Source organism: Cyprinodon tularosa, unplaced genomic scaffold (assembly GCF_016077235.1).
Source record: "Cyprinodon tularosa strain WSP-4 unplaced genomic scaffold, ASM1607723v1 ctg73, whole genome shotgun sequence".
NCBI classification, from domain to species: domain Eukaryota; kingdom Metazoa; phylum Chordata; class Actinopteri; order Cyprinodontiformes; family Cyprinodontidae; genus Cyprinodon; species Cyprinodon tularosa.
Genome location: NW_024039485.1, coordinates 554504 through 577637, shown reverse-complemented (window position 1 = coordinate 577637; position 23134 = coordinate 554504). Strand labels below are relative to the sequence as shown.

Genomic DNA, 23134 nt, shown 5'->3' with positions numbered 1-23134 from the left:
TATGTTCAAATATAATGAAAACAAAGAGACTATTGCATGTTTTTTTTTCACATACCTACACCTTATTGCAGATCATGGCTTTATAGGATAATAATAACTATACAAATCTGATATAACCTAGTTATTAAGCTGGGCTGTCTGCTCAAGCAGCTATCCTGCAGTTGGCTGCTTAAAAGGCATGTTGCTAAGGTTCTTATACTGAACCAGATTTTTTTTTATATCTCCAAAAAGAATGCTTTCTAAATGGTATATTGTGTGGTAGAAGAGGTCCCTTTATTAATATAAATTACTCATTGATCGCACATATGCAGGAGTCCAAGGTCCCTGTCTCCTGGAGTTCAGATGCTTTGTGCAAAGTCAGGTCCCCCTGTTACATTCGATTGTCAATACTGACTGATAAGATGAGACTAAACAAAATGCAAAATGTTTTTCAAAAATAAAGCCGGGCAGTACAGTGTATACCACAGTCTTTAAACATAACTGAAACAATTTCACAGAGGAAAGAAAAGTGAAAGCAAGCCTGAGGATAAATCTAGTTAAATGTGCTACCACTGACCCAGATTCACAAGTAAATGAAGTAGCATGTGAGAACGCCTGAAGTCAGACTTGTTAGTGAGCTTTCGCTGTGTAAACAGGGACTACTATTGTAACCTTGGGAGTTATACTGCTGCCGTGGGCGTGCAGTGCTGCAGAAACATCATAAAGTGATGAAACTACCATCAGCTTGTTACAGGATCCCTTTTTCTTAAATATTTCCCAGTCCTTTCCAGTTTCTCCGAAGATGTTAAACCACAGAAACAAAACCATCGCCTTACAGTCGGCAGTGGAAAAGCTGTTTCTTTCTAATGTCCTTTAGGAGCAAAACAATACGAAATGAAAAGTAGACTTTGGGTCTGCTGATATTTCTATAATAGAGAATATTATCTGAAGAAGGGGTGGAGGTGATGGGGAGAGTAGCCTGACTTCAAAGGAGATGTCATGCCATTCACACCACAGGATGGTCTCTATTTTCTTCTATTCTTAGAATCCTTAACACCTTCCTGGCCATCTGGAGAGGAATCACAGTGATTTCCTACAAAACTGCACATCTTAACCTATTTTCTATGTTTTGAATACTGGAAAACCAGCAGTTATGGAAATTTTCTTCAGCAGTTTTCTTTAACTTGTTGTGCTGGATTCTAATAGGAAATACCAGGAATGTTGATGTGTATTCTTTTATCTTCATCTTCTTGTTGCTTTGTTTGTTTTCCTGTTATGATCTGTCCCAGTTTGTTTAAATCAGATTTAAATAATGTCTGACCAAAAAAAAGTAGGACTTCTAAATTTCACAATGTTCCTTCTCACTGTTATACGATTACGTTTACTGTAAGATCTCCAACAATCTCAGCAATGAAAATAAAGCATAAGGGTCCACTTTGTTATTGTCAATTCACATTTTCATTACTGGGAATAGAGGACAAAGTTATTTAGAAGATTTTCAGCATGCCTGTGCACTCTACTCAACAGATTTTCTTATACACTTTTTTATTTATTTATTTTTTATTTTTTTGGCACTTTATAAGAAAGTAGACTAAAAGATATGGGGTTGAGAGAAACAGAACAAAAAACTGCAAAAATCCATGGGCTGGGACTGCCAAGAGAAATACTCAGAAATTAGAATTGATAGAGTATTATTGTTTAGTTTGTAGTTCTGCGAGGTGCTTTGGTAAACAACACAATAAAATATATTGATGATTATTTTCATTATGATTTTTAAATATATTATTATGATTTTCTCTATCTCCATCGATTTTAACTGTTTCTTCCTTTTAAAGCTGGTTGTAGCTTGTAGCACATGGAACAAGTTTATTCAGTTGGAGCAAATCGAACTAGTGTCCGCGTCTAATCAGTTGCAAATGCATCTTTGCAGATCAAAACATGCAGCTAGTTTACCAATATTTTGGGGGAGGTTGTGTTTCTTATTTGCATGAAGATCAGGCCCTTAGAGTTTATATATACTCATCTTTTGACTTACCTGACAAGTTGCTGCTTAAACACCAACAATTTCCTAACTAAAAGCTATTCTTATTCCATGTCCAGTATTGCATTTCATTTTATTCAGATTTATGGTAATTTGCAGTTAAAGGGTTGAATGGTCTAAGAAAAAACTGTAGGAAACCTCTTCTCAGTAATACTGTCCAGTTTATTCTTGTGCATCACAAGGTGTTCTCAGACTAGAACTGACATTAAGTAAGTACCTTCCAGCTAGTTCCAAGTCAGTTCCAGGGTCTCTAGATGATCTCCACAGGAAGCTGCTTAGAAGGGATTCAGATTGGATGCTATAATCATCTAAACTGACTCCTGCAGCAGCAGCTCTAATCTAATAAAAGAGTTAATCTCTTAATGTCTCTAGCATTCCTGTTTGCGTATATTGATGGTGGTGATCTTTATTGTAGCCACAGCTGCCTAAGGGGATGCCATACATTGGCACCAGCGGACCCCCTGAGCAAGTGGCACACTTAACCATTTTAGGGCACCAGGCAAACCTTTAAGTCTGCCCTAATGTCCCACTCAGCCCTGAGTGTGAAAGATGCTGTGGAGCTGCTACAATTTTCATAAAGCAAAACTTTAAACCAGATAGTTTACGAAATGTGTCTGTAATTCCTTATCTGCACTCCACAGCTAATGAATCAGAGACACAAACCCACAGCTTTCAGTAACAAATATGCATATTTTTGAAGTTTTTATATTTTTTGATATTTTGAAATATCCTTCTATCGCTCTTCTGGGGGGAAAAAAGCTATTACTGCATTAATTTGATATAAATAATATATAAAGTTCAAAATGTTTTTGAGCCATATACTCTTTGCTGTAAATTATTTTGAGTCAAAAAAAGTTGAAGTTCTCTATATACGTTTAACTGTTACTCAGGTGAAATTCCCTCTGTTCTCTGTTCCTCATGATGACCCTGATGTTGCTTATTAGAAAAAAAAAAACTCTGGCTATCGGGCCAGTTTCTGTCTTTTAAATAATGTTGCCATTTTTTTTACAAATTCATTTTTGTGTTATTTAATCTCACACTTTTCAGCTCTGTTTCATATTCTTCCTTCTTAGTCTTCGACTGCTTGTTCCAGTGCCACACTGCATTTCACGATATTTTAATTTATGTGATAAGATGGATTAGTCCGTTTTAGTACATTGAAGGAGCAGAAGTCTGTTAGGAATTTTGCAATGTTTCATTTCATTGTTTGTACAGTAAAAATTATTATTTTATTTCAAAGGGTAAGGGTCCCCATGTGGTTTCCTATCTTACCTGTATAGCAGGTCTGCCCCTGGTCTAACTACCAAGGCTTGATAGTGAAGCCAAGCATTTTTCCCAAGGACACAACGCCAGAGGCAGATAGGTCAAGGGGTCTGGAACCGGCAACCCATCGGTTACCGAGTGAACCTCTACCTTTAGATTTTTTTTCTTGTATTTGTGCTTTTCCATGACGGTCTCTGTCAAAGGTTTGTGGTTTGCTTGATGGGGGGGATGGTCAAAGTCAACATCTTAATCAACAAAAATTGTACCTTGCATACCTTCATTTGAGTCAAATATAGACTTAAGTCATCTTTATCATTACTGAGGCTTTAAGGTAAGGACAACATACAGAAATTGCACAGGGAAAATATACAATATAGTGCGATATGGTACTTGTTTAACTGATGAATTAAACATGGTTGATAGGTCTACTCTACATAAGGAAAATATGAAAACATTAAGTAGATGAGAGAACATTTTATAATGCATTCTTGTTTCTTGCTGAGGTAACAGTTGAGTTCATCAGAACTACAAAACAATGAAGCAAAAATTAAAACAGAACTACAATAGCAGTGATAATTTACTGCTGTTATAACTACCCACATATTTTAGGATTGGTTTACTCTTTGCTTTCCACAAAGCTTTCAATCTCACTCTTAACTAGGGCAGTAATGGGGCGTGCTTTGGTGGCGCAGTGGTTAGTGCACACAACCCATGTATGGAGCCCTTAGTCCTTGACGCGGGTCGACCTGTGGTCCTTTCCTGCATGTCTCTCCCACTCTCTCATACCCCCTTTCCTGTCAGCCTACTGTCCATAAAAACGAGCCACTAGTGCCGTAAAAATAAAAAAAAACAAGGGCAGTAATTAAGGAAACATTAAACCTATCTACATTCACAAAGCTCTATATTTATGTGATAGTATTCCTACATTTTCTATAGTTTGTCAAATTACCACCACAAGTTTTAATGTATTTATGATCTTATATCATTGGCAGTTAAAAATAGTGAATGATCATAAATTTAAAAAGAAAATAATTGATGTTTTTTTAACAAACTAAATAATAATATCTGAAAATAGTGGAATGCATTTATATTCAGACCCTGTAAAACTGTGATACCCCCAAATAAATCCCAACTATTGTCTTAAGTTGTCACAAAATTAGAAACCCATGTGAGAATGTTGTTGGGGAAGATAGATGAAGAAATGACATAATGGCAAAAGAATCGAACATTTAGCTCAGGAACACGTGGAGAAATTTAAAGCAGTGCTTGGTTAGAAAACAATATATAGGGCTTTAAACTTCTCAAGAATGTTCCACATTTCAGACTTATATTCAGGAAAGAATCAATGGTAAGACCAAAAGAAATGTTTATAGATGGTGTCTGTCTAGTGTGACAAAGTTTTGCAAAAAAGAAAATATAAATTCCAGGTTCTTTGAGTGCAAAACTGATATAAAATACACAAAAGATTTTCAGCTGTGACTGTAGCATAAGTTTTATCTAAAAAAAAAAAAGGTAATCCAGAGATTTCACTACAACTGCAATCCACACTTTTCAGATATTTAATTATAAATGAAAGAAAATAAAAAAGTCTATTTTGTTATTTTTTCCATATTCTAATTACATACTGATTTGTGTCATATCTGGTTGTAATGTGGACAAATATGAAAAAGAGCAACAATGTTTGCTTGATTCATCCACAGAGAAACAAACCAGGTGAAGGAAATGCTTTTGTCCATTCACTATGTCCACTAAAAGGGGAGGCTTCCTTTTTATTCTTTAATAAAACAATCTAACAACCAGTTCCCTTTATGTTCCTTTTCGGACATCCTGGAATATTTCCAAGTGGACGGATCAGTAACATCAATGCCACTTGTCAGAGTACCTTTCCCTTCCTTCTCTTCATAAGAAGTGGTTTTAAGTGGTTTTCCTCATTCTGTTCCACTAACTGAGGGCCATAAAAACATCACCGTTCCCCTCCTCCATCTATAAAGCCATATAAGGTAGCAGACATGCCTGAAAGTCTTACAGCTGCGGCAACTCTGCAATGTTTGCACAAATACACTAATGCCTTAGTCATTAGTGTGGTGTCCTCCTGTATGTCATTTTGCACACATTTTTTAGATGCATTACTGCATTATTTATTGCAGACATCTTAGGTTGTGGAGAATATCCCATAACTTGTCTCCTGTTGTTCACATAGGTTGTTGTTGCTTCTGTTGCACACTGAAAATCAAGTCTGTAGTGCTAAAGTGAATGGCCAAGTCAGGAGCAGAGTGTTGCAGTAACGGATCAGGAGGGAGGCATTCATTTCCCAGGTGCAGATAGGATTCAGCGCTCATACATAAGCTGTGTTTTCTTTTTATCTTTCGAGGTGGTGTTTTCTCTTGGCTCTATGTGCATACACAAAATACATACTGTGCCCAGTACTGATGAATATAACAGAAATGATAACAAGGATGCCAAAGTGTTGAGGTTGTGGAGCAGAAATCACCATGATGAAGTGAAGCAGGTCCATTAGGTAATTCATAGAGCTCTGCACCCCATTTACTACTCCTCGTTCTGACTCACAGATGGTCTCCTGCAAAAGCTGGGTCACAGTCAGGTCAAAGCACCACAAACCTGAAAGCACAGATACATTTATTGTTGATCCTCAACCATACCCTCAATTGTATCTTCTGTTTTCTAACATTACAATCCTATAAAAAAACTTTTTTTCCTTGCACAGTATGGAATGCATCAGTACAACGCAGTGTCTCAGATAAAATACAAAAGCATGTGGAGGGAAAATTATGCAGATTCTTTGCATATAAGAATATACATGTACTTTTTAACAGACCTTTTTGAGTTGATGCTATATGCAACCTTTTTTGCAGTGGAAGTCTTTTGAGTTATCTCTGTATCAGCTTTTCACTTATAGAGGGTACAATTCTCCAACATCTTTGCAAAATATCTCAAGCTCTGTCAAATTAAATGAATAGGTTCTGTGAATGGAAGTCCAATTTTTCTTAATTAAAATCAGGTCTGGAATTTACATTATTCTCGCAAATGCTTTAAAATAATTCTTAACTATTTTTGTAGCCCCAGCTGTATATTTAAGATAATTGACTTGTTGGAATCTCAAACCAAACTCAAGTCAGTGAAGCTTTTCTCAGTTTTTTTCTTCAATTGCTGTCTTGTATTAACCTCCCACTTTTTCTCAAACCAACCAAGCTTTGCTTTTGCTGAGGAGAATAGTATTCCTACTGGAAGATGCTGATAGTGAAACATTTTACTGTACAATAGATGTGTTCAGGGGTCCTTTTCACGAAGCAGGTTTAACAAACTCAGATTCAAATCCCCAACTCTAAACTGACCTAGCCTAAGGTCAGAAACTCTGAGTTTTCTGGTTTCACAATGGCTGCTATGAATTAGTTTAATCAACTCCAAGTCAAAACTTCAGAGTTTAACACGTGCGTAACAAGTATCAAAAGCCATTATCAGTGGAGCACTGATTCGACGAGTCACCATGACAACAGGCAACAGGAAGTACCTATTTCACCCCACAAAAATTTGAGATTTTGATGCAGAAACGAAAAAATAAAAAAGGACAATGTGTTTAAAAGACAGAGAAATAGCGCAACAGCTACAAAGGAGAGAATGATGGCGAAGGAGAAGATTGTTGCTTGATTTGATGCATAAGTTTATATGAATTGGGCTATGTCAGGCCCTTTCTACATTTGTTAAAATAACTTTTCTCTCTGTTGCTCCATTTGTAGATCACTAAAATAAGATTCTTCCTGATAAAAATCACACTCCTAGACTGAACAGTAATAATATATTTTCTAAATTTTATTTTTGTAGCAGAAACTGAATCATAGAAAGTAAAAAAAACAAAATCATACTAGTAAGAAATAAGTTTTATAAATCTAGAAATTGTTATACATTTTAAGTGTCTGTTTTGACATTTATCAGCATGACTGAATACGTATTTATATTTGAAATCCATATTTTCATAGTTAAAATAATTGCTGACCAGTAATATTAGGAATATGGAGATCCGGAGAATGTCATTTCATTTAAAATTGTCATTTAGACAAAGAAAAATTTTTTTTTTTTAGATATCAGGACTACATATTCATTAAAACTAGTACAATAAAACTGCCATAGTCTGTTGCGACCGTGATATATGTATAGGATTATTTCTTGAATGGTAGTAGATCAATGTGCCTATTTAGGTGTAATCTTATGGCAGCAGGTGAAAATGAAGTCTAAAAAAGTTCTAATATGTAGAACCTGTGTATCATAATGGGTCCCTCCTCATGTTGATTCCGTCGTTGTTTTTTTTACCCAGAAAATAGTAAGTGGCTGTTTGCAGCCACGCTTCGGATGTTATCATCTCAATAAATGGTTGTTAAGCAGCTATTAATCCCATAGAATGGCTTAAGACTGTGTCAGTAGGCCTAGTAGGTTGTAATCCTAATCCAAAAGTAATTCCTTTTCCCCCCTGAAAAATGAATGAATATATTTATGTGTAATGTGGAAATAATTTCAGTACTTCTTCATGTACTGTAAATATAACTACATAAATTAAATAAAATTATCCGCATCTCACTCATAGTAAACAAACCAAAAACAAGTAATCTCATGCCCTTTCAACTGAGTTGTAGAATCCTCTCCCTATAAATATTTAATTCTCTTTGAAATAGTGCCGATCATTGTTTAATAAGGTCCTCGTCAAACGGACATGCAATGTTTGCTTTTAAAACCTAATGTGTCTAACGTAACAAACCTAGTCAACGATATATATATATTTTATGTACAGAACTATGACAAAAATTGTACTAAATTAGGAAATAAAACAACATGATTGGCTGTGACTAGAGCGGAGACTAAGGAAAATCTGAGTTTACTGAAGAAACCTGCTACCAACCAGGCTAGCTCTGGGGTGAATGCTACTACGGTGACTGAAACAGAGGAAAAGTCATAGTTTCCCTTCTTTCAGGTTTAGAAAACTTAGAGTTTTCTGTAAACCTGCTTTGTGAAACGGATCCCAGCTTAGTATGCATGGAGCTAAAGAGTGACAACTTGCATTCACAAGAATAATAGAATAGAACATTGAAAAAATAAACAGAAGAAATTCAAACAATTAAAAATTTCATACACTGAAAAGACAAATATTGAAACACTTCAAATGAAATGTCAGACAATAAAAAGTCAACACTGAAAATACAAACATTGAAAAATCTAGAATTACTATGTCTGGGAATAGGGTTTTGTGTTGTCTGTTTTAGTTCCGCAGGTTCTCCACTTGAGGGTGTTTTGGAGACTGCTGTTGGTGGGGTCTTATTATTTGCAGGTGCGGTCCTCTCACAGCTGCAGCACATTACTGGCCTAATCAGAGCTGTCTATGAAGAGCAGTTTCCCATCCCTTGTTGCCTTGGTGTTAACCTTTCATGGTAAATATCAAGCCACCCTTTGAGCCTGTAATGACCTCTTTGTGTGCCTAAAGTAACTCTCGTGTTTATGCTGATTTTCTTCATGAACAACATCCCTCCTCCTGTGAACCTTACCTTGTTCTTATTGATCTCTGTTGTCAAAGCTCCAGTCTGGAAACCAATCCTTTTTCTCACTGCCCCAGTGTTACAGCAGCAGGTATCTTAAATTCCACCTGCCCTCTGTGAAAGAACCAAGAATCAAGACTCTTACCTTCGCTATGACAACCCTCCACCTCACAAACCGCTGACCACCACCTAAAGATTATGTCCAGTATCACAGGTAAGCAATTCAGTAAACTATCTTCAAGATCCTGCATACCTACAGTATCTATTCATTCCAGAGGCCCTGGCCTTCTAAGGCACTGTTTCTATTTGGACCTGAATTACAATTTTGCATTTCATTATTCTGTACCACTACACTTCTTAACTTTCTTTTATTGTATCCTGGGAGCTATTTCTGCCAGGCAAAATCACCCATTAGAAGCTCTCAGGAGAATATTCTTCGACTGAGCAACTCTTATCCAAAATCATGATGCTATTCTCTCTAAGACATACAAGCAGCTACAAATCAAGCTTTGAACCCCTGTTTTAAAAACATTTCTCCAAACAATGCCACAAAGAATATTAATCTACCAGAAGGAGCCAATGTCTCATTTGAGCAACTCCCTTCTACTCAGCCTGCAAGCTACTGCAATGTCACCCCACCAACTGGAAAACTTCTCAGATGATGGTGGGAAATGCAGACGTTGTCTTTTACAGTGGGCACTCATTTTTAATCATTAAACCATGTCTTTTCCCAGTGCTGTGTCCAAGTTTTCCTATGTGCTAGGTTCACTAGCAGAGTAGAGGCCCTGTTTCAGATCACCCTAGATTTGGAATAATAACTTTTTAATAATAAAATAATAATAACTTTTTACAAATTTTTGATGAATTTTAAATGTTTTCGTCAATAGATTGACCATGAGACACTATCCCAAGGAATATGGAAATTAAGGCAAGGTCAAAGTACCATTGTTGTTTTCTCTTTTGAGTTCTGCACTAATTGCCCTCGGCTGGAACTGTGGTGCACCTAAGAGTGTATTTTTTACAAAATCAATGAAAATATTAAAGATTATCTACTGTATCTCTTATTAATGAACACAATGATTTAGATTAGCTAATTTTTAGCCATTGCCATATAAATGGACATTTGAGGAAAAGGAACAGAAAAAGGGCATTTTGCGAACCAGCTCATATTCCTGGGTCTACCACTAATCCTTCTCCACCATTGGCCACATATACTGTAGTCTTGGGTATAGTCTTCTTTGCATCTATGAAAGATGGTACCCTCGGTGGGCTAAACCAGTTTACCAGTAAACGTAAAAAATTGCTACCCTTTACTAGGGGTGGGTATTGCCAAAGACGTCACGATTCGATTTGAATCACGATTCATATGCCATGATGCGATTCTATCACGATGCATCACGATACTTGAATTATTGCGATGCATTGCAATATTTTCTCCTCCATGTTTTGTTTTTGAATGACTCGTCGCAGTATCCCATGGCCGGAAATGCTTGTGACACAAGGCAGCGTGCGTCAACACATCCACAGCAACATCTACTGGACTGGAAGTTGTATTACACTTGTTTTTGGCTGATGTTCGCCAACCATTCATGCAATTTTATTTATACATTTTTTAAAATAATAATCGATACTTTGCGTCAAGAATCGATGCAGTAGATCACGAAAATTAGAATCACGATGCATCATCATGACGATTATTTTGCACACCCCTACCCTTTACCACTCATTTCATTAATCATCGAGCCTCTCCACACTACCAAAATCATCACCAAACCATCTGCATCCATCAGGGAGAGTAGCAAAGACAGTATTCAAGACACCATTAGAAAATGTTCAATATTAATGACTAAACCAGGAACTCAAGATGCTCTCCACTGCCTTTGCATAGACAATCCTATGTACTGGAGTCAACACCTTTACTGGGTGGTGTATGCAGATATTTCCTACATCTTAACAGGTTCAGGCTTATCTCTTTATAAGGCCACTCTTGGATATTGATAGTCTTTCCTCCCTTCCATTAGAATTCATCTGCTTCGTTGCCAAGGGTTCTGGGACAACACAATGGCTGCCCTTCAGCGTTTGTTGGCGCAGAAGAAAAGGTGTGCAGACAGAAAAATGCCTCCTACCCTTGTCTACTCCTGAGGTAAAAGAATATGTCTTTCTTAGCAGAATTTTCCCTGTCAAGCATACTCTAGGAAGCTAGCTCCTAGTGTAAGACCTATTTTCTTTTGGAATTCATATCCAGATCTTAGCGGTAAATCCAATCCCTTAAGTAGATAAGATCAATCCCTGTTAAACTGTTTGTGAAACTCATTTACCTCTCCTCCCCAATTCTGAGTCACCCTAATTGAAACCCAGACTTCATTTTGCCACACCAGTTCTTTTATGTTTAATGAAACTGTAACCATTACTCTGTCTCTGTAGTTTTTCCCTGTTTCGGACGTTTTAGCAACATAGCGAAGACTGGATCATATGGTGGCAGAGGAGATCATATGGTGGCAAGCCCTTTGTAAGTAATTTAGCGGCAAATTCAAAAGGTCCTGTATACATACACAACATGAGATTAGGAAACACAAAAATAAGAATAACACATAAAAACAAACACATGCAAAAAATGCTGCAAAGGATAAAATATGCAATCACAGGCCATGGCCACCCCTTTAAAGTTATTAGTCACTCCCAACAGCTGATTTACTGTACCTAAGTGGAGGCAATTAACTATATCTAAAACAAAAAATGACAGCAGTGGTACACTCAGGTAAAAATTCCTATCTTATTTGGCCTTTACCGATTACCAGTAATTAAGCTTAAAATGACATCAGAAATTCAGGTATTAAACTATCACATCAGCATTCTTCCATTTAAAATGACAAATACAGATTTAATCTTTTTTCATAGTTATTTTTGGTGTATTATTGAAGAGAAATGAATGTTTTGAGTCCCTGCATTCATTTAGGAATCATCTAATAAGAGATAACAGCCAACTCCTTTTCTGATTAAAATTGTATATTCTGCAGAACCATAAATATTCGTATGTATGTTAGACAGCATAAATATGTTTAAACATGTATTAACAAGGCCCTTATAAAAATCTATTCAGTCTTCAGTGGTGTATTTGGAAAGTCATATTTTTCCTTAATTTCTCTTTTGCCATTGTAAGATTAGTGTTAATTTTACCCTGGACTAATTTTAGTGCCCATCAGTTTTGAGCAGAGATGGCAAAAGTACTCACTTTCCGTACTTGAGTAAAAGTACAGATACTTGTGTTAAAAAATACTCTGGTAAAAGTGGAAGTACTGATTAAACTTCTTTACTCAAGTAAAAGTAACAAAGTACAGGCTTGTAAATTTACTTAAAGTATAAAAGTAGAAGTAGAAACCACTTTTTTCATGCCGTTGCCTACATTTTAAATGGATGTCTGCCAATAGGACTAGATCTCCGTTGTGTTCATTTTCAATCATCTCGTCGTCCATACTACTATGCAGTGGCGGCCGGCCCATAGGGGGCGCTGGGGCACTGCCCTCCCTGATAAGAAGAAAGAAACGTAAAATATATTTTTAGAAATTAACTCATAAATGTCAGTTTTACTCTCTAGACTGTGTACCTATAAGCAAAACAAATTATATAAACTACATTTCCCTATCTACTGTCATTAATTTGTGGATTTCCACAGACAGACTCCTACCGTCTCTGTTCTGGGGGCGCTGATCAGACTGACCCACATTTGCAGAGAATCTGTCAATCATGTACTATTGCTAGGTGAATTTAATGGCCAATCAGCGTCTCGGAACTTTATGGTATTGGGGCGCTGAAAATACTGCGCTTTAACAGGCTTCTGAACCCAAGCGCAGGTGCAGACAGTTAGAGGGAAGATGGTGAATGTAACGAACGAGATGCAGCTTCCACCAAATTCGGTGAGATCCTTATTTATCTACCCGTTTGCCAGAAGAACATCCCTGTTGTAGGATATGAACATTTCATGTCATGGTTATTGTGACTGTGACGAATCCACCTCGTCGCTTAAAACAACCTCTCTAACTTTGCGCGCCACACACACATTCCTGTTATACTGTGTTTGTGAGGACCAATAAACTCGCGCTGAGACCAGTAGCTCCATGAACTTAAAACACACAAGCTGTTCCTGGTTACCTGCTGGCATATTGAGGGTGCACACTTAATATTTCAGTGGGGTTAGCCGTGTGTGTGTGTGTGTGTGTGTGTGTGTGTGTGGGGGGTGGGGGGGGGGGTGTACGTGTTTATGCTACGGGGACTTGTCATCTTCAGTCTGGCTGCGTCTTTGCTGGGTTCAAACCCACTTTGGTGTAATTGAATAAGTCAATGAATCTGTGTAAAAGAATTAAGTTGTAAAAATTATTTGTTTTTGTACATCAATTGTTTGTGGAGGTAATATATGGACAAAACTGATTAATGAGAAGAAATCAGAAATAAGAGAGCCTGAGGGGAGGGGCTTAAACTATTTAATGAGGGCTGTGGGAAGAAAAGCGGCAATTTTTGTTTTCTGTTTCTTTGTTACATTGCTGGTAACTGGAGGGAGGCTGAGGCCCAGAGTATCTTGTACATGTTTAGTTTCTTTTGCACCCTGTTTTGAGTTTTTGAGCTCAATAAATCACCAACACCGGTAATCCGACTGAGACTGGATTCTTGGAGGCCAAAGAACCCCGTCACAGTGACCCAAATCATCACTGTTACTGTTATGATATAGTAAATTAAATCATTACTGTTAAATTGTATGTATTGTCCAATTGTTTATTTGAATTCTTATTCCGGATTAGTTGGAGACATACACTAGGCTATATCAGCCCCACCAAAAATATTTTTCACCAGCCGCCACTGCTACTATGCTAACGCCACCGCCACCAAGCTGCAATGATTTGCAGCGAATGAATACCGCCGAATCTGTCGATTCATCTTGTAGTGGTGCGTCAAATGCAACGTAGATTCCCATCCAATTAGACTGAATTTGGTATTTGTGAGAAAACGGCTCACCAGCTCCCGTCTCACGTCAGAGGAGGAGTAAGCAGATGACTTGCAAAAAGGTGGTAAGAACCAGCGGACAACAAAATTCCAGTTCAAAAGCGTGTAGCGGTTTACTGGTGCGACGGTGAAGACAAAAAAAAAACAAAATACTTTCAAATAAAGAAAACAAAACCGGCCATTGCAGGCAATACAAAACACTGACAGCCTCACAGCAAGCTGACTTTAAATATAGTCTCTCTAAGCAGACCTTCAAAAGCAGTCTCTCCAAGCAGCCCCCCTAAGCCATTGGGAGTGTGCCCCTTAAATAGACCCACCAATAATCAGCCAATTGGGACAGCCCAACTAAACAGGAAGGGAAATCCCCAATAAAGCACAGTTAACATTGTAGAAAAAATGGAAAATGATATATGTTCATAACTACTCGCCACACTCCTCTATCATATGGAATAATAGATTTATTCTACATCGCAATAAGTCATTATTCTACAAAGATTGGATGGAGAAGAATATTTGGTCTATTATACACTTAATGGACACTAATGGTTACATATTAAATTACGAACAATTCTGTACAAAATATCAGTTCCTTCCTCCAAAAGATGAATTTACAAGATAACTTAACGCCTTGCCAGAACAATTTATTAATCAGATTCAAAATATAATAATATATCATCCAATTACCCCCAAACTAACCGATTTATCTATTAATGGAATATCAATCACTGATCAAAAATTCAATAACCACACAATTAGAAACTATCTAAATGAAACTTTGTTCCCTGGGAAAATAAATAAAAATAACATTCTTTGCAAATTTGAACAAAAATTGAAATACCAAGACCTTTTTTTTTAAACTTCCTATACAACCAAAAGCTAAAGAAACTGCCATCTACCCATCAAAAGAACTACTAAGAATCCGTTTTAATATTGATGACAATAAATGCTCATTCTGTGAAAGTGATGTAGAAACTATAGACCATTTCTTCTATGAATGCAGTCAGACTAAAACATTTTGGAATTGTTTAGAAAGATGGATCAAATCAAAAATTGCACTCCCTAATTCTATTTCTAGAGATATGGTAGTTTTTGGAATACTATTGAAAGACAAAACAATAGAACTCTGTTGTAACCTAATTTTTTGTTTAGCAAAATTCTTTATTCATAAACAGAGTCTTGAGATCCTCCCCTATCTTTAGTATTTTTTTTATCTGAATTTAATTTATATTTGACATCTCTTGAATGTATCGAATCTTACAAATACCTGACTGAAATACTAATGGAACTGCCCACTGATGTACATTAATCCTAACATATGAATCCCCTTGTCTTTATGTTATTTTATTGTATTATTAGCATTACTCACGCATTTTTTATTTTCCTCATCAAAGTTACTTTGTATTTTCATTCTGAAATCTGCCTCTACTATGCCTTCTATAGAATTAGAATTCTAATGTTCTTATTGCCTAACTTGTTTCTACCCACCTTGTTTAAATAAAGTTAATTTAAAAAAAAAAACATTGTAGAAAAATAAATACAGACAATAGCATCATTCATACAAAAACATACATATTAATGAAATAATTTAACCATGCTAACATTACCATTTCACCTACTTATTACCATGCAAACAATTATTACATTCATTGAAATCCCACTTAACACCCCTGCCCCCTAATAGTCTTTTTCAATGCCCTGGGACAATGGATAAGAGACTGGCTCCGATGCGGTACGTGTTTCCACACGGACCAGTATGCTGACGGACTAAGGGAAGAGAATGTGTAATTTGACTGGGAAGTTTTATTACCGACTACGGAATGTATATTAAAGCTGTCGCAATGGGTACCTTTAGAGTTTGCTACGCTGGTGAGTAAGTAAAGTGTTGAATGAAAGGTGACGTTGTAATTTCGGAACTAGTGTAAATTACCTGGTGAATTGTTTGGAACTGCCGCCGCCATGATGGCCGGTTTGTGGTGCATGCTGGGAAATGTAGTGAAGGATGTGACGCTGTGCGTGATAGACAGCGGCTACACTTTGGGAACAGAGGGGGAAAACGGCTCCGTTTTCACAGTGACGTGAAAAATAATAACGGTAACTCCATTGAAATGATTCAAAACTAAAGTAACGAGCCAATTTTTTTAAATGTAAGGAGTAGAAAGTACAGATATTTGTGTAAAAATGTAAGGAGTAGAAGTAAAAAGTCGCCATAAAAATAAGTAGTAAAGTAAAGTAAAAATATCAGAAAAATCTACTTGAGTACAGTAACGAAGTATTTGTACTTCGTTACTTCCCATCTCTGGTTTTGAGGCACCCATCACTGCATTTTGGTTTCTGCCTGTCAACCCCAAACAAAATGCATTGCACCTGCCCCTTGCAACATGCTACAAATACATAAATGGTGATAACACACAAAACACATACAAAGGAAAAATGCCACAAGTAGTAAAACAACTGCAAGTTAAGAAAAGATGCAAACTGGAGCTACATAAAGAGCTCCAGACCACTAGGGAGTGATGACTATGAACTCATATAGGACCAGAACATGGACATTGCTCTGAATTAATATCTATGGACCAGACCCTTAGAAAAAACAAAAATGGGATGACATTCAGAAGATGTCAGGGGAGAAGAAAGAAAATGTAAGTTTTATATTGAATTCTTTTTGAACACTTAACCTTTCTGAGCATCAAGTTTATGTCTTTTCTAAGGTTCTAATCCCATTTGAGTTCATGATCTTCTTCTCCAACTAATGATCTGGAACAAGTCAGCTACTAGTTAGCTTTTTTATTTTTTTACTTGTAGCTGTTGCTACTCACAGCATTTTCCTTTGGCGGATATTTTGTGGATTAGCATTGTTTATGTAGTGGCAGGTAGTTTTGTGTTTGCAGTGTGTTGTCAATTCACTATTCTATGTTTTCTGTGATTGCAGCTTTGCTCCTTTGTAGCCATTTTTCTTTGCATCTTTTAAATTTATTTTGTGTTAACGCAGTCTTTGCACTGCTTGGCCACTATATGTATACACTCATGTTGACACTGCTCTAATTATGTGACTATTTAAGGCAGCTTGTAGAAAACATTTTATTCTTGGGTTTCAAAGTAAAGGGTGTGGAATTCTAATGAATTTCACATATTTCAGATTACATATTACAGATTTCTTACACAATTTAACTTTCAAGCTTCTAACCTTTGACCTCACAATCATGCACAACTTTGTGTTGTGCTATAAAAAAAGAATCACCATGATTACTGCTAGGTTAAGGTTTGGAAATCAAAAAGACCCCAAAATTCTACTGGTTTAATTTTTCAGCTCAGATATAATGGGGGCTAACCTTACATCTGACACAAAGTCATGTTTGTGCCGATGCGTCTTACATTATAAGAATTATTGAAGAATTTGAATCGGATGTGTTGGATATCAGTTTTTTTAATATTTTCAGATCTTAAAATTTTGTTTTCTTAGTCTTCATAATTATTTTTGAATTTATTAAACTTTAGATAGTCTAATTGTATTGCAAAATATTTCTTCTTAGCAATGTTCACAGCATCTTAATGTACCAAAACTCACCAATACGTGCAGTTATAACGCCCAGGAATAGCAGAATGATGGAAACATAAGAGTCAGGCGCTGTTCCAGAAGGGTCGTTGTCAAACAGGACGGTGTTGTTGGTCCAGTGAATTGAGGAGCGATCAGGAAGTAAAGGCTGATTGTTCCCTCCAGTCAGAGGATAGGTGTGTTTTTGCCTTATGTTTGCCATCCCTCCAGGCTCAGCATAGGAACCAGAGCTAAAGTAGGGCATCAGCAAACTAAGATCCATAGGGCTGCCAGGAGCAAACACAGAGCACACACAGAGCAACAAGCAACCCAGGTGGAGGCAGCTGGAGATGATGCCTGTATTTATGAGGCCAACTGACTTCCTGAGCCTTGTGAACAATACAGTGCCCATCAGCCCTGTGATAGCTGAGACGCCCATTAGTAGACTTAGGAGTGAGCCGCTTATGCCCTGAGTGTAGGCATAGCCAGTAGTGATGCAGTCAAAACCCAGAACGGTAGTGTAGAGGAAAGCCAAACCCATTCCAGCCAGGAAGACGGGTTGTCGATAATATGCTCTCCAGCCATCCTTACATGTGCTCAACAGGCATCGAAACCTTTGAAAACACTGTGGAAAATTGGTGATTCCTTTGAGGCATATCCTGGAGCTGTAGTTACTCTCTACCAGAGTTTCAGGTTGTTCATGATTTCCTTCCCCTGATGAGAAAGAATAAGAACAATACTTTAGTTCATCAGCTGTAAAGGCCTATCATTTTATATCTGCAGCCTTTCAACTCTGTTCACATGTAGTTTATCGATTTTTCTGACAAATATTTAAGCTGTTAACTTTATGGTGACCATAAATGTTGGATTTCATTTTTTAGATAAAAAACTCAAAACTTTACCAATTACTTATTGGTGCATTTGGCTTTATTTCCTGTCAGCGTCACACCTTAAAAACTGTAGCATGTTTTGGGAGTCTGTTTTTAAAAACTGGATGATTATTTGGGGCATATCCTGCTTTTAGGCCAGTGTCTCCAGACCCTGATCTTTAGGGCTCTGGGTGGACCTTTGTTCAAGCACACCTTATTTAACTGTTTCAATTCCTTCCTCAATATCCCAGTAGATACTGAAGGAACTTATTAAAGGACATTTATTTAACTCCCTGTTGTGGCAGCAGAGAAGCAAATCAAACATGCAATGAAATCCACAGATACAATGAGAGTGGTTCAAGAGACTTGACCAAAGCGCTTTTTTTTTTTTCAAAGCGCATTACAATATATTCAGTCATTCACTCACACAATGATGATGGCAAGTTACATTGTAGCCACAGTTGCCCTGGGGCTCACTGACAGAACAGAGGCTGCCGTACTCTGACACCATCAAGTCCTCTGACCACCATCAGTAGCCTATGCGAGTGAAGTGTCTTGCCTAAATATCAATGCAACGTTCATAAGCTGTATGTAACGCAATTTCGTTCTGTATGCACCCTGTGCATACAAAATGACAAATAAAGAAGTCTAAGTCTAAGTCTAAGTCTAAAGACACGACCCTGAAAGCCAGTGCGAACTCTTTCATAAGATGCCAGTATCTCCCCTAACCAGGCCTCCATAATATGATACATTATATTCATAATATTTTCTTGTGCAAAATCTATGTACTTATGTGAAGATATTGGAACACTATGAAAGTCTGTAAAAAAAAAATCCTCAGTAAATAAATAGTACCTTGCAAACCTCTCCTTTCTGTCCTTTCCAGGTAGTCCTGATCACCCTCAACGGTTGGAGGTTTGACTGAGAGAGCAGGAACAATACGATAAACTCTTGACAAGAAGAAGAACTCCACAATGAGTGAAAAGAGGTTCCATGCCAGGATGAAGCCACAGCCAACAACGTTAGAGGCCAAGGTCATGACCTGCCCTACTGCCAGTGGGGCCAGGATGTTGGACACCTGATCTATCCTCCTCATGGTTGCATTCATTCCTATTGTTGGGATCAAACACACAGAGATAAAAGCTTACCCACACATGGACTCTCAGCAGCTTATTAACCCAAGACCTTGAGTACAAACTAACTGTCAGACTATATGTTCTCACCAGCCAGGTGGCCTCGGTTGTAGCCTGTAATAACCACTATCCAGTCCCTCTGGATGGCAATGGTCAGCGCTGTGCTTGCAAGGTTTGCCACATCTGCCAGGATGATCACCACCGTATAACAAACCACCTTGTGTGAGTTTTGCGATGCAACATGTTACTATGACAGTACAGAGTAGCCACAAGCTCAGAAGTAGAGGACACAGGGACACAGCAAAGACAAAATAAAAACACTTTTTATGTTGCAAATCCTATCAATCATTCATTAAATAGATTAATTGTATCAAATTAAAGTGATTATTGCCATATAGATAATATTAAGTGTCGACTTACAGTAAACCATCCATCCCAGATTTGTTCTATCCGTTCCTTATACAAGAACACCAACATGAGCACTATACTACATACAGTCACTGAGGTGTTCTGCAGAAAAAGAGATGCATGTGCAACTGAAACAGAAAATGGGAAGAAAAAAATATTCAGCCTTTCATTCATGACAGATAAGGTCTTTAAAAGGAAATGCAGGTGGAGTAACTGATTCATGCTAACATTCTACTTAAATCCTACTGGGATGAAATAAAGAAATATATTAATGGAATCCACAACCTTGGTGAAACACAACATCATCAGTTTTCTCACTCCATGTTTACATTGATCTGATTACTATCTCAACTGTTCTACCTATGTTACCTTCAGAAATGTCTTGAGGTGTGAAATAGTCATGCATACCTTTATTCCGTGGATTGCGATCAACCCAGTCTCCAATTAAAGCCCCGAGCAACAACACTGACCCTGCCAGCACCAATCCGAACACCGCAGTCAACAGCAGGTTGTGGCCATACAACTCAATGAGGAACACAGATATTGCAAAGTGCCACATACGGTCACCCTGTTAACCGCAAAACACATGAGTGCCATTACAGTGTGTATGACAGCACACATTGTATACTAAAAGTATTAGATTTTCTGCTGTCTTCTCTGTTCTTCTGCTAATATCTTTCTTCAGAAATGTCTCTTACCCACATCGACAATGCTCCACTCACATAGATGAGAAACTTTGGACCTTTGAGGTAGATAAGAGCTGAACCTTAGAATGAAATGTATGTAAATATAACTAATCAATACAAATTGCATGCATTAGAACATTTTCCTGGGTTTAAACTGGACTTCACCTGGTATATTCTTTGCTTTTGTAGTTCTTGAATCCCTGATGTCATCAGATTCAAATTCAACCACTACTCCACCACACTGGGAGGTATCTGTTGATTGGGACATTGCCTAGAAAAGGATTGGAGGCAAACAAAAATAAAATAGCAGACAGCAACTGTTTTCATTTATTCTTTTAATCTGAAATTAGAATATTTATACTATATAAATAACCTGGTTACATCTTAATAATACAAGTAGAAAAAAAATCACAAAAGTGGTTTAATTCTTCTGGAGAGAAACCCATCTAACTGTCTTGATTTTATAATCAAACTTCAAACCATCCATTTTCCGTGACGTTTTATCCCTGCTGGGATCGCGAGGGATGCTGGTGCCTATCTCCAGCTGTCTACAGGCGAAAGGCGGGGTACACCCTGGGCAGGTCGCCAGTAATGCGCAAGGCAACACAGAGACAAACAACCATTCACAAACACTCACACCTGAGGAGAATTTAGAGAAGCCAATAAATCTAACTGTCATGTTTTTGGACTGTGGGAGGAAGCCGGGGTACCCGGAGAGAACCCACAGTAATCCCATCCATAATCAAACTTGAACAGTACTTTTTTCTGATGTCTCTCTCTGTACTATATTGTGTCTGATGAAATAGTAAGAACTAGTTACTGATAGTCAGTACATTCCTAGCAGAGAATAATGAAATTGTGCTCATAGAGTAAACCTGACAGAAACAAGCTGAAATGTCTTCATAAAACTCAACTATATAAACCAACTTCAGTTGAAAACGGTTCCTATAAACTCTACTGTGATCTCCATTTAAGAATTGTTGGTTTGCTCCAGTGTTTGGAAAGTGACATGTAGTAGCATTGCTGTTGTGGTCATATTTCCAAATCCAATTGGCTGTAAAACCTTTGTAAATGTAATCTGTCCCATCTTTCCCACTGTAGGTCTCTCATGTCCCTCTGTAGACACCCAAGATTCCAATGACCATTTAATTTGTTTTGCAATGATAACATAGGGGTAAATTCCAATTTAAAGTTAGTACCAACAGAAAAGAAAGCTGTATCATGGATATTCTAAATGTGACTGTGTTAAAAAAAATCAATATTATTGATGCAAGACTTTGCATAGGTGCAAATTGCAAAATGTCCATCTTAAGTATTACCAAAAAGAGGTTGATATGGCAATATAGAAAGTATGAACACAATGCCATTACTGCTAAAATTCTAGTCGACTGTTGGTTATTGGCCCAGATTGTCCAGGAAGGGGCGGATATCTTTTTATTTCTTAGAAAAACGAAAAAATTTTTTTACCTTTTCTAATAATAATTTTAATTATCTCAAACTGTTAGGTAAACCATTATAACTCTATTAACTCTAGTGCAGTGTGTAAAAATGATTTGGAAATGTTTTGGATCAATATCACTGTATATATCAGAAAATATCACTGTATATCATTAAGGTCCTAATAGGTCACTAAAAGACATTCTAAGGAATATGTCAAGACGCTAAGCCCATTAGGGGTCTCTCACTATGTGTGACCATCACCTATCTGTTTATGTTCTTTGGTGTACACAGATAATCTCTTTTTCTAGAAAAATACTGTCAGCATATTGCTATTTTCTCTTCAACATTCACGCTGCATTGCTGCCTTCCACCTGTTGAATTCAAGACCTGTAAATGCAGCACATCCTACTTTGAATATTGTTTATTATTTTTTAAGTGTCAAAGAAAAGGGAAAAGGTGCAAAAACACAAATATTCTGGTTAAGCTACAAATTCTTTTTGAATTTTCTCAGATGATGCAAAAACATTGCTCTAGATCTGACCAGCTTGACTCTACATTTAAAGCTGTCAGCTTAACTCTCCCATGTGAGGAGCTTTGTCAAACTGTGACAGATGTACATAGCAGGTAACACACTGACTACCTATAACCAACAAACACAGCAATGCTTCAAAAATACAAGCCTATCACATTATATCATGTTTAGTTTTCAAGGGAAAAGCACACATAGATTGTAGGCTACATTGTTACCTTTGCTTTGTTGTCACTCTCCGTTCTTACTGTTTTTCTTTGATGCTGTATCTTGTGCCATGTGTCCTACATTAGGATGTTAGTCTTTCCCGAGAGTTTGAATTCAAACTGTAGTAGTTTGAAGGGCTTAATAACACTGCAGTGTTCAAGTACACCATTGTATGAAAGTGCCAGAAAAGCAGAACAGGCAGAGACAACAAAGGCAGCCAGCATATTCCACAGCACGTGATGCTCTGAGGACAATATCGCTGTCCGTCCACCAAAGGACAACTACGTACGTGTGTAATGCTCAGAATGGACACATGGTCAGAGAAAACATGCATGCACCCTCAGTGACACAATTCCTACTGCTAATACACCCATATGAACTGTTGACATGTGACACAAAAGTTACATTAAAGGACCATCATGCAACATTACATCACCCTTACGCCCACAGGTAAAAAAAAACTAGCAACTAGTCCCTTAGCTGGCTGAATGAGATCCATAAGGAAATACATG

The 23134-nt window shown here is 37.3% G+C and overlaps 1 protein-coding gene across 2 annotated transcripts; it reads right to left on the bottom strand.

The window, feature by feature from the left end:
• Positions 1-3576: 3576 nt before the first annotated feature.
• si:ch211-254p10.2 (solute carrier family 40 member 1) lies at positions 3577-22880 on the bottom strand. 2 transcript variants are annotated; one of them, XM_038269457.1, is made up of 9 exons: positions 22634-22880; positions 20612-20717; positions 20459-20502; positions 20169-20328; positions 19773-19888; positions 19443-19569; positions 19075-19329; positions 17384-18064; positions 3577-5902 (listed from the first exon to the last, which is right to left on the bottom strand). In XM_038269457.1, exons 2-9 carry the CDS (start codon positions 20712-20714, stop codon positions 5643-5645), a joined length of 1746 nt encoding a protein of 581 aa, XP_038125385.1. In that variant the 5' UTR covers positions 20715-20717; positions 22634-22880; the 3' UTR covers positions 3577-5642. The 2 variants fall into 2 exon arrangements, with proteins under 2 accessions (XP_038125385.1, XP_038125384.1); XM_038269456.1 differs by having other exon boundaries at positions 20459-20526; positions 22634-22878.
• Between the last annotated feature and the right edge of the window lie 254 nt (positions 22881-23134).